This window comes from Ceratina calcarata, unplaced genomic scaffold (assembly GCF_001652005.2).
Source record: "Ceratina calcarata isolate Rehan_Ccalc_2016 unplaced genomic scaffold, ASM165200v1 scaffold174.2, whole genome shotgun sequence".
Taxonomy (NCBI): Eukaryota; Metazoa; Arthropoda; class Insecta; order Hymenoptera; family Apidae; genus Ceratina; species Ceratina calcarata.
In genome coordinates, this window is record NW_017138784.1 from 8,387 (window position 1) to 20,421 (window position 12,035).

The 12,035-nt window shown below is 33.7% G+C and overlaps 1 protein-coding gene and 1 long non-coding RNA gene across 2 annotated transcripts in view; both read right to left on the reverse strand.

Moving 5' to 3' along the window:
- The window catches only part of LOC108632791 (broad-complex core protein isoforms 1/2/3/4/5), a 25,699-nt gene that overhangs the window by 6,812 nt on the left and 6,852 nt on the right, over positions 1 to 12,035 (reverse strand). Inside the window, exon 6 of the mRNA XM_018037585.2 lies at positions 357 to 535. Within this exon, the coding sequence (XP_017893074.1) occupies positions 357 to 535 (179 nt within the window). The remainder of the gene's footprint in view (positions 1 to 356; positions 536 to 12,035) is intronic.
- On the reverse strand, positions 2,544 to 12,028 carry LOC108632792 (uncharacterized). The gene is made up of 2 exons (XR_001916984.2): positions 3,431 to 12,028; positions 2,544 to 3,063 (listed from the first exon to the last, which is right to left on the reverse strand). It is a non-coding gene; the product is annotated as an uncharacterized LOC108632792 (long non-coding RNA).

A 12,035-nucleotide genomic window follows, 5' to 3' on the forward strand; every position in this document is an offset into this window, starting at 1 on the left:
CCATATAATCATACTTAACTCGTTAAATACTGAAATTAGAAGAAAAATGCATAGAATCTTTCTTGTAAAGGATGTCAGTGCCTAGAACTTCTGTATAAAAAGCCAGCGTCGATAATTAATTGGATATTTCCTTCTATACTTTTTAGCACGTAGCTATTTATGGTTACCATTGTTCTTCCGACGTCTGGTTTCTTTTTAATTATAAGAAATGTGTTTTTCTAAGGTACATAAACTTTTCGGATTGACTGTATAGCCAATACATCCTTAAATGCGCGGGAGATTATTTCTGATTAAGCAAAGCAGAAAACGCGATATAAATTAAAGAGAAAAAGATTGTAGATAGGATAAAACTTTACCACGCCGTCGGAGGAGGATTCCTCGAAACCACGAAAAGCGGGTGTAGCAGCGGGAGGTGTAGTTCTCATGTCCAGGGGTAGCCACTCGCTTCTCGACGGCGAATTACCCTGCACGGACGGGGACGCGTGTTTTCCGCCCCTTGTCCCAAGCCGCGGCCTGCCGCGACGTACCCTCCGACCTGGACAAGTATTAAACATGCGGATTTTTCTTTCTTTTTTACTTTTGTAAAACTCAGGAGGGTTGCGAATGAACATTAGAACGTCGACTATCCGGACGCTGGTTTTTCGATACGCTGTTCATCCGATTAAAGAATAAATTACTGTTTTAGTGTTTTGTGCACATGTTTTCTATTCAATTTCCCATTTCGATCAAATATTTCAAAATACGGAATGATAACGTTTTGTGCGAGTTGGACAATTGTAATGGCATAAGAGAAAATATATCGGCATAAAGTATTAGCCCACGCACTGTCCCGATACAAAGCGAAACTAAACACTCAATGAATATTGCATTTCACCGGACAAAGTATGAAAAATGAATCGGTGCTTTATAAGTTTGTTTGTTTCCGAATGAATTCACAACTTGATAGCAGTTAAAAATGTTTCATTTTTCGATGATGCATGAATTCTTTAAAAAAAATCACTTATCACGAACGTTATGTCTCCCTAACGATTTGTCTGCCACTTATTTCGGATAATCGATGTTCTATTGTATTTTCTATCTCATGTGACAAACTACATGAGCTGAATTAAAGGTACGTCGTAAAACGTAGTATGCGTCGCATATGTCGCTCTGTCGGAGAATAATTCTGACGGTCGTGCAATCCAATCCGTATTGAAATTGGCATGTTGACTTTTCAACCCCTTGAGGATCGGAAGAAAAACTTCAAAGGTAGTTAAACTTCGCTGGAATAATTTAAATAAAAGTGATGTCGATCTATTGTTGAATGTCCGGGTCATAAAATGATTTTATAAAATTTATGTACATTCTCTCAGCTGAATAATTCATTGGCATTCCTGGAAAAATGCATATTGTCCGTGAAAAGTGCTGCACTCCAGCTTCGAGCTCGGCATCGTACGCCTTGTTAGCTTCAAATTACTCCATCCCCAAAGGGTCAACCGGCTGTTACACTATCTTTTATTGCGTACATCTTCTTTCTGTGAGATGTTTGTTAAAATTCACGGAGACAATGATTAAAAAAGTCTCTGTAGGAGTTACGAGGCACGGTTTTATAGATTGCTTCGCAAAGTTTACAATGTTCTTGGCGAAGCGACGCATCCGTTGCTCAAATACGTTTAACTCAAGATACAGAGAGAGAGAAAGAATGTTTAATTGCAAAAAGGAGTTGAATTCAGTGGCTTAATTATAAAGGAGCTCTTAGGTCTTAATTAAAGCCCGGACAGTCGCAAAGAGAGAAAGAGAGCGGAAGGACGAAACGTTTCCCTGTAATTATCATTCGAATCTGCAACAGGAAATTCCATGGCATTTCATCGAATCGATGAATCGATTACTGTACATAACAGGTGACCTCGACAAAGGTTTGATCTCTCTGAGCGACCCTTTGTCACCCGCCACGTTCTATCACGCTACTAATGAAATCAAAAATGTTGAAGATTAAATTTAAATGAAATTTATATAAATTTATTTATTTATGTTAAATAAATCGCTGTGAGTATAAATGATTTGCACTCGACGACATATTAGCTAATATAGAATGTTCCTTCGTACATTTTGGTTTCATCGAAATTGTTCGCTTAATTAATTTCGTAATAGATTACATGACCGCATTAATTATACTGCTGACATATCGTAACGAGTAAATTTCATTTAGAGGCTGAAAACGGAGGCTGCGAAGAGAAAGGGAATCACAGATAAACGATCTGTTCCATACTTGTCAAATTATTAACGAATTCATAACTTTCGGAGTCGATAATTCAAATTATAATTACGATTAAAAAAATAAGTTTATGTGCCAACTAATGAATCTAATAACTTGCCGCGAAGTTACGTTTTAATGCGAAAAAAATTAAGCAATTACCGCAGTTGGAATTAAAGTGCATCCATTTGTACGCTCTTAATGATATGAACTTCTAGTTTAATCTCGTTCACTCGACGAACTTTCCTTCATCGAGGAAACGAGCGAGCGAGAAAGAAAATGTAAAAACGTGAAATAACTACAATCGAAGCTGACGTACAAATCTGAATATCTTTATTCACTGATACCTTCGCGCTGACAATTAAAAGTTCGCATACAATTAGTGATAGATCAGAATGCCGATACACGTGGCCAAGTTGAGGGAGCATCGAAAAAATTGTTGTAAATAAATGCTTGTAATCGCACGGGCGCGCGTGTATCGATTTTCTAATTTTCGTAGTTACCTATATTAAATATTTATCGTTTATTTTTCCTGAAACAAGCTTGCCTCCCCGTCGAGGAAACTGTTTCCCTAAGTCTTGTTAATATGTATACTTCGTGAAAAGGGGGTTTGAACTTGTTGAAAAATTGGGGATCCGAACGAAAATCGAAGCACACGGTACTGATACACACGTATAGTAATTAATTCATTTTATTAATAGCTTAATTGCGTTTTAATTAACTGTTGGATGATGCTTTATGAATATATGCGTTGTACAATACATCATTTCATGGTTTTACCTTTAGACACGTGCAGAACCAATTTATTTGAAATTCATTTTTAATTAAACCTTATAGAAAAGTGGATAATTTTCTAATTTTCGTAGTTACCTATATTAAATATTTATCGTTTATTTTTCCTGAAACAAGCTTGCCTCCCCGTCGAGGAAACTGTTTCCCTAAGTCTTGTTAATATGTATACTTCGTGAAAAGGGGGTTTGAACTTGTTGAAAAATTGGGGATCCGAACGAAAATCGAAGCACACGGTACTGATACACACGTATAGTAATTAATTCATTTTATTAATAGCTTAATTGCGTTTTAATTAACTGTTGGATGATGCTTTATGAATATATGCGTTGTACAATACATCATTTCATGGTTTTACCTTTAGACACGTGCAGAACCAATTTATTTGAAATTCATTTTTAATTAAACCTTATAGAAAAGTGGATTCATATGTTAACACAAATATGAAAATAATTAATATGTTTTTTAGTAAGAAAATTTTATAGAAAATTGTTTGTTACAGATTGTTAGAAAAGAATCATCCAACAAGTTCATCTAGAGAAGGTAAATTATTATAAATATATGAATATGAATTAATGTTAAGAGATTGGCGACGCTCGATTGGTAAATGAAAATGACGTAACTGGACTTGTTTAAATATTTTCACTTGCTCGACGCATGTAATTTCACGTCGTTTACATAGATAAACATATACGTATAAAAATGATAAAGATGACCGTCTGTGTTTCTAACTTTCTAACATTTAACGAAGAGCAGACCGAACAATTAAATAAAATAGGAACTCAAAATAACAAAATACTCGAACGTTTCGTTATTGCGCATATAACAAAAATTTACAAAAATCATTCGCAATCGCTTGAAACACGTTCCGAACAAACATCAACCGAACGGGAAAATCAACGCTTAATTAATGGAAATAATTGGTTAAGCATATCGCAATCTAATTCTCTTACTCTGCCAATAAATGGAATCAAATAAACAATTAATTTGTAACCTACGCGATTTTATAGACAATTGGAAAAAGGAACTTTGTCGATGAATTTTTAAATCATTTGCAGTCTAAATAATTCAACTGAATTCGCAATCGTCGATCTTAACAATAAATAATTAATCTTGATGATTACGTATCTCCTTTTGTTCTGTCTTTTTGAACTCATTATACTCGTTTAATTATTTATTGTGTACAATGGTGAAACGTAATATCATTTTCGTCATTGTTTCACCGTTCGTGAACGTAACATTTTATATAACTTGTACTCCTAAAATAACGCAATGAAATACATAATTTTCGTCTGGCAACGATAAACGAGGTTTTACATTCAACTGCAAAGGATTCACACTGGGGTCTTATACGTTTTCTTCATGGCGAAGTATAGTCTGTACAAATAATTGCACGTTTCACTGTATAAAAAATTACTTAATAAACTGAAATGCGAATATATTTCAATATTCTAAAATAAATGGATTAAATTTGTTTAATGTCAATTACAAATACAAAACGTAATTCACGTCAATATTAATAAAAAAATATTCGACTGTTGAATAAAAAACTACTTATCACATTTTAATGTCGCTAAAAATAAAAGACAATGCAATTATCTGGCCAGGTATACTCCTAAGTACAAAATTTTATATCCATTTGTCATTCACATTAATATCTGTATAGTGGGGAAATAAATGAAATCGATTATTCAGTCATTCATTTGAATAGTTATGAATTATTCTTATTTCGTATGCCTACTGCCTATGCTATGTCACTCAGGACAGTTTATAATGATAGGTCCTAATAAATAAATTCACTTAGATTAAAGCATGAGAATTTTCTACATCAGAAGCGAAAAGACTCGAAGGAAATCCACGTGAGATGTTTTCCTCCTATATACATGCAAAAACTGTTTATTCTGAATGAGAAAATACATGAAAATTTTCAATTCCGATTCCTTTTATCTTCTTGTCGATACCATTCATTCTTCGTAGAAATTTTAAAAGTGATTTCAATACGAATTTAAACGCTTAATTGCTTATTCCGTTTATAACTATCGGAACAAATTTGTTTCATAGGTTTTTCGCAAAAGATCCGTTTCAATGTTTTGAAAAATATTTCTACGTCGAGCCACGCTCCTCAAACGTTTTAACTTTCACCATTTAATTTCACTCTCGAATTTTCATGGAAGCTTAATTGTTTCGATATTTCATTCGCATGATAAACGATGCCTAAACTGATTTCTTTTTTTTTTATTTTGCAAAAAACCTATAAATCTATTTGATATTCGAATTTTTTCGTACAAATTCTAAAATCTAATTTTTACGATTTTTCAGTAAAAATTGTTTGGATCTAGTATGTATAATCTCTTGCAAATATCCGTATTCACGATACTTGCAATAACTCTCACAAAATTGTTAAATACTTAAAGGTTTAATATTCAGCGTTTACCTCTGAACATGTGCTTGCAAGGAAATTGCAATCCTAACATTCTTCAGCTTCTTTGCAAATGTTCTCAACGTTTCTGCAAGACACTTTTGTCTATAAAATTATTCACACTTGCAGAAACTCGAAGAACATCGAACGTAGTCTTTTGAACTTCACAATTTTATCTTATCTTCGATCTTAATTTAATATTTTCATTTATTTATAATTTTTCGTTTTAAAATGTTTTCCTAAATTGTCGAGATACCAAAATTCTCATCAAGTTTCAATCCTTTTCTATATCCAAAAACTTTCAAATCCCGGTTTGCTTCTTTGCAAAAAAATCTGAAGATGTGTAACCTCTATTTATTGCAATAATGTTTAGCTTCAGTTAGTATTTATGACTATTCTAAGGAAATTCTGAAAAGGCTTAAAACCACGGTTTGTAAAGATATTAAAGCATAATTGTCGCACATTGTCGTATAAACAATGTTCAAAATATGACGTACATATTTTATTATTATTTTCACTGTCGCATAAAAATGGTTAAACTTCAATTCAGCCAATGGGAACTCCAATATCGGTTCTCTTTTCATTGCCAAAAGGTCTAAAGAATTGGGGCATGGTTATAAAAATGACTGAAATTGAAGAGACGTTTTCATTTTCAAAACTTCTTAACGTAGTATCCGCAAAAAACGTTTGCGTTCATGTATCACTTTGGATTCTCGTTCGGTAAATTCATTTTCACTGAAATTCACAACCGGAGTCTTATTCAACGCATAAAGCAATAATTTACAGCTCAACGACTATTGCCGAGATAGTTTACGTTACTTTTAGATAAATATTAATACGTAGATAGGTATCTTATTTAGTAGTGTTTTACTTCATAGTAAAATGTTTCATATTTAGTTTTTTTAGTTAATACCCAGATTAAACGCATTTGAATAAACAGAAACTGTGACACATTAGAAATCAAATCGTCGCAACGAGAATTGTTTATTAAACATTTTTGAAGCAGAAATATGCTTTTATGAATAATAAAACAAATACTTCCGTAATCAAACATTTCCTGCAAATATCAAAATTTATCCTACATGGTATACAAAAGCTTCACTACGTGAAATTATTTTTTCATTACGTCACTTGGAACGACATCATTCGTTAAAACATTCAATAAAATTATTGATACAAGATGCGATTTAAATTAAAAGCTTCCTAGAAATATTGAATTTTAAAAATTAATTCACAGTAATTAGCAATACCTAAAAGCTTGATGATGATGCTGATCTAACAGTTCATGCTTACTTTGGTAATTTCCCAAATTGTTTTTGAAGTTACACAAAAAAATAGATAATCATACAAAATTCTACGAAAACTGTATACATTCCTATGCGTTTTCTCGTTTAATACTGATGCTCTAACTACACTTACGCTCAAGAGGTTGCACTGTCGACTACTTCACCTTTACAGTTATAAAAATCACTAATTAAAAAATATAGTGAAATACTGGTCGTTCGAGTACGCTATCGAGTAGAAAATCCCTTACGTTAGATATAAGAACGATAGACGATATACATGTAGAGTGAATGAGGAGGAAGAAAATAGCGATAGAAACAGCAAAGCCGGGATGGGGTGCGCGTAGAAAGGGTTTAACGCAACTAAGTAAGATATACGAGATTAATTTGTAATATGATCGACAAGTTCTACGGTCGTAATTTCAGTGAAACATAATTTTCTTACTTTTCTACGAAATTCATTACAGGTGAACGCTTGATTCCTGTATTGAAAAATTTTGTTCTTAGTATCACGTTCTTTGTCGAATTTCACAATTTTCTTACTCCCTTTGGCTTTGCAATTTATCTTATCAAATACAACTGTATTTGTATTTCAAACAAAATTTCGATTATTTGTTCATAGTCTCTCAAAATACTACCCTCCCATTTCGCTACAAATGGGCAAACGATAGTGGGCAAAGACGTGGTACTAATTTATGAAATTTAAGACCTTAATAGATTTTTCTTTTATCAATAAATAACAAGTTTTCGCTTCAATACGAAAAAAAAATTTCATAAAACTTTTATCTGACTAGATTTTGTTCTTAAAAAGTATCAAAGTAATTAAATTCCATTTTTTTTTCAATGGAAAGTCTATTATGTTCCGAACGAGAAACCAATTATCCTTCTTAATCCTACGACTAATCCTATGGTTAATTACTAGCTCTTGAGTACACGGATCACTGTAATTTACAATATATACAATAACTAAGCAAATGCACTTTCCTTGGAAATAGAGAGAGAAAGGTTGGACAACGGAAAAGAAACTTAAAAAGAGTTTCATCGAAAATTCTGTCTCAATGCAATTTACAAGTATTCTAAGTCGTTAAGTTCTGAATAAATAATCCTACAAATAAATAATGAGTGAAACGAATCGATTAATGAAAAACGGGAATGTTAATATCCGTAGCTACTCGTCGAATGTTCATTCATAACGTCTTTTGTGTCTGCGATAAGGGAAAAATATAGTTGAATCGAAAATTAGAAAGTTTACAGCTTTAAATATTCTTAAACTTTTAGAACGTTCCGTTGATGGGAAGTTTTCGGATTTCTCGAATTTCACGTTCCTCGATTAATTCGACTTCAAAAATACTTTAGACTCCTGTTTAGCATTTCTCTAAATTCTTTTTCAATTCTAATGATCTCGTATTCGTCCCTTAAACTCGAACAAGCATTTTAACTTTCCAATTTTCAAATCGCCCACCGTTTAAATAAAAAAGTGGAGAACAAAAACTCCTGTGAAAAAGGTGCTTTCTCCAGAGTTTGAATTTTCGTATCATTTTCTTTTTATGGTTTAATTGGTTGATTATTCACCGGTTTCGGTTGGAAAAATGGAAAAACTGCATTATCTGTTGGAATGTATCAATCAATCAATTAATTAATCATTCAATCAATCAATCAACTAATCGGCTGATCGGTTATATCACTTTTAATGCCCAGCGAAGGATTGCGAGTTAGAAAAATGATTTCCCTGTAATTGTCTGCTTCGTTTCGTTTCCTTCTATTGCAAATCATTCTTTGCTTTACTCGTTCTATGTATGTACTATATCATTGTGGCTCGCTGATTTGAATCTATGTATGCTGTATATGTGTGATATACATATGTATATGAACATGGTGTTCGGTCTATGGAACCAATCAAGCAAGAGCTTCAAAATAATCAATTAATCAGTACTTATCAAACCGAAGGACTATCGTGCAATTATAATAATTAGTTCAAAACGAATCGTTAACAATTCTGAGAAAACCATAGTAATACATCGAATTATAGTAATATTAAACAAGCCAAAAATACAATCAATACCAATAACATGTAAAGCATCAATATTCGTTAATAAAAAGATATGATAAATAATCTAATATAGAGATCAATGAAAATATCATCATTACTCGTTGAAATGAACAAATAAATTTGAAATAGAATAAGAGGGTGAAAGGAACCGTAGACCGAGGTTTGTAACAGGCTGCCTGTACAACAATCTTAATAACATGATATGCAACATTTATATTCTAATCTTAGAATCAGTAAAAACTATGCGCTGGGCACGAAGCTCTCTCTTTCTCTGTTCCACGCGTTAAAATAGAAACCGAATAGAAAAACGTTCGGAAAAAGTGCGTAACAATAAGAAAATGAAATTTCGTCCACGTATAGGAGACGAAAAATATTGGAATTAGTTTGTTTTCCCATCTCTTTCGTGGTTAGTTAATGCGTTTGACATGTTTGTTTTAAAAAATTCATTGGTCGCAGTCGTTGCGACCCCGGCACTATTGTAAAACGGTATGTAAATATACTTATTATAATAATATATAGCTGCATCTGTGATTTGATTGTAAATCGTGAGGTAAGGAGCCTGTGTGAACGGCGCGATCGACTCGAGAAACGTTTCAGCTTTTCTTGTGCTCGGAGTCCGTCAGCGAATCTTCAACAATTTCATAATTATCCCAACAACTCCTTACGATTAATCGTTCTATTATTTATCGAACGCTATTGTAAAATTAAAAAATAGTGTCCTGTTAAGATTAAATATGTACAATATTTACGAAAAAAACCGAAGACGGATGAAGTATACAAAGTATTCTATTCCTATTGTATTCAAAGGAACAGAATTAACGTAGACATGGTTTACACTTAAATAAAATATGATATCGCTATTGAACGAATAGTGATATGAATAATTATTGGATTATTGAAGATTGTAGACGCTGACGTGAAGTTCGTAGCAAAAAATTTGTCGAGAAGATCGCGCTCACGGAACTATTGTCATCTGTAAAATATAATATAAAAGATCCTGAGTTGTACTGTGTGGTACTATGGCTATGGAGGTCGGCAGTGTCTGAGATGGCTTTATCTCTTTCTCTTCTCTTTAAACATATAGAATGCTCTGCAAGTTTTACGAAAACTCAATACCAAGCAATTCTTAAGTCAAATAACAAATACTTCACAGAATGTAAATATTTCAAGATACTGCCGAACAAAGCTTAATACGTGCACAAAAGTTGATACCATCTGAAGTAGACGGCAACTTTTGTCACACTCGTATCCTACATTATGAACCAGTAACTTAATATATTCTTATCCGGTATACATAGAAGAGTTATCAAAAATAGTTTTAACGCAAGAATCACTTAGTAGCAAACTATACACCATACAATCTAATCTAATAAAATATCTTACAAACTGTGCTATGGTAATTAACAATTATAAACATATATAAAATATGAAAAGAATTACTGGAACCAATTATTCAAGTTAACGTAGAGAAAGTAAGTTTGTTAAGTAAAATAATACTTCAAGAGCTATATAAAACGGTTTTACCATTTCTAGGTTAATACAAACTCGTATGAAAGTGTACCTAAATAATAATATCAATATCTTAATACTTCGAATGCATTTAAAATTAAGATAATAATACTGTTTAAAATTAATATCATGGCGAGAAGAAGCTTAGTTAATGTCAAATGAAATTCAAAGCAAAGACGGAAATATCATATTTTACTGTAAAGAGATAAGTAAAAATGGATTATACTTAAATGTACTACGCTAACATTAATATGGAGAAAAGTGATGAATTGAGCTCTGTAATATCACATTAGAGCGTATATATAAAGAAATTCGTAAGAAAAGCCATCCCGGACACGGGCCTTCTTATAATATATTAAATTCAATCTGCTGCATCACGGTGGTTTCCCATCGATAACTGTCAATAATAAATCCTCTGTAAATCTGTTTGAGCTGTAAAATCGGTTGGCTGTCTATTGCACCGTTAAACTGCTACGCGGTGAAAAATATATTATAATATGTTCGTACGTCATCCTGGGCGTTTCTGTGCGTGTCACCCAGTCGTGTGACGTAATTAATAAAGTAAATATAATCCTCTGTAAGAATATAATATCGTTGTAAATATCTGTAGTCTGTATAACACTGTATAGCATCAAATAAAACAACAAGTTATCCTGACTCGCGGAATAATCAGTACGAGGTGGGATGGCTGTGTCCACTTGCGACGGTTATTTGCGGTTTCTTTCATCTTTTTCTTTTGTGTTTCTTCTTCTGTTTAAGGAATATTTCTCGCTTTTTCTTACGACGAATAGGCACGGCACCTTTTGCGAGTTGTTCTTTAAGAACTATTATTTCGTATCGATTATCAGAAGACGTTGCGAAGAGTTTGTTTCATTTTACAAATTGCTGCGTGGACAGCTTGAACGTAACTTCGGCGAATCGTCAATAGCATATAGTGTTTCTATTTCAGTTGCAATCTGTTTGTAATTTAAGGATCTGGACATTAAAGCGAGTCTTTACAATCTTATGGGCAAGAAAAAAGAATTTCATACTCGTTTGTAACGAAAAATACAAATGATTGAGCAGTTACTGTTACTAAAAATAGTCAGATAAAAATTGTCTAACGCGCTGTCCATCGCAGCAAGAGTCGTTAATCTCTCCGCGACGTCTTGGTCGTTCTCCAAAAGACTATTTAAAACTTCACTTGGAGTTTATGGTTGCCAGAATTAACTGGCATTAAGTCTACTCAACCAAAAAATTATCACAAATGGCCCGAAGAAACTAAGGCGCATTAGTGGTATGCAGCGTCGAACTGCTGCATCATGCTGCTCTGAAAGTGCTTTGATTCAGCATTGGTCTGGTTGACCTCGTAAGCATCGTCTTGGAATACTCTTGATTTATTTTCCAAAGTAACCGTGGCTGTGCCCTCGTCCAGGGTGACTCGGGGCGCGGAGAACGACTTAACAGCGTTGTCTGTCTGAATCTGTAGATGGGTCGTCTGCGCTCCGGTCGGTTGTTGCGTCTTCGGCTGTTGCTGCTGGTAGATCTCTTCCTGACGATGCCTGTCTGCCACGCTGAGCTCGTGGAAGCTGACGAGGTGTCTCTTCAGGTAGAGCTTGGTCTTGAATGGCTTGTTACAGAGGGGGCATGTGACACTCTGAGGGTTGTGGATCAGGCGCATGTGCTGACGCAGGTTCGACAAGTTACTGTACATGCGGTTGCAGACAGGACAGGGGCGCGGGTCCAGCGAGTGCAGTTTGCGTAGGTCAGCTG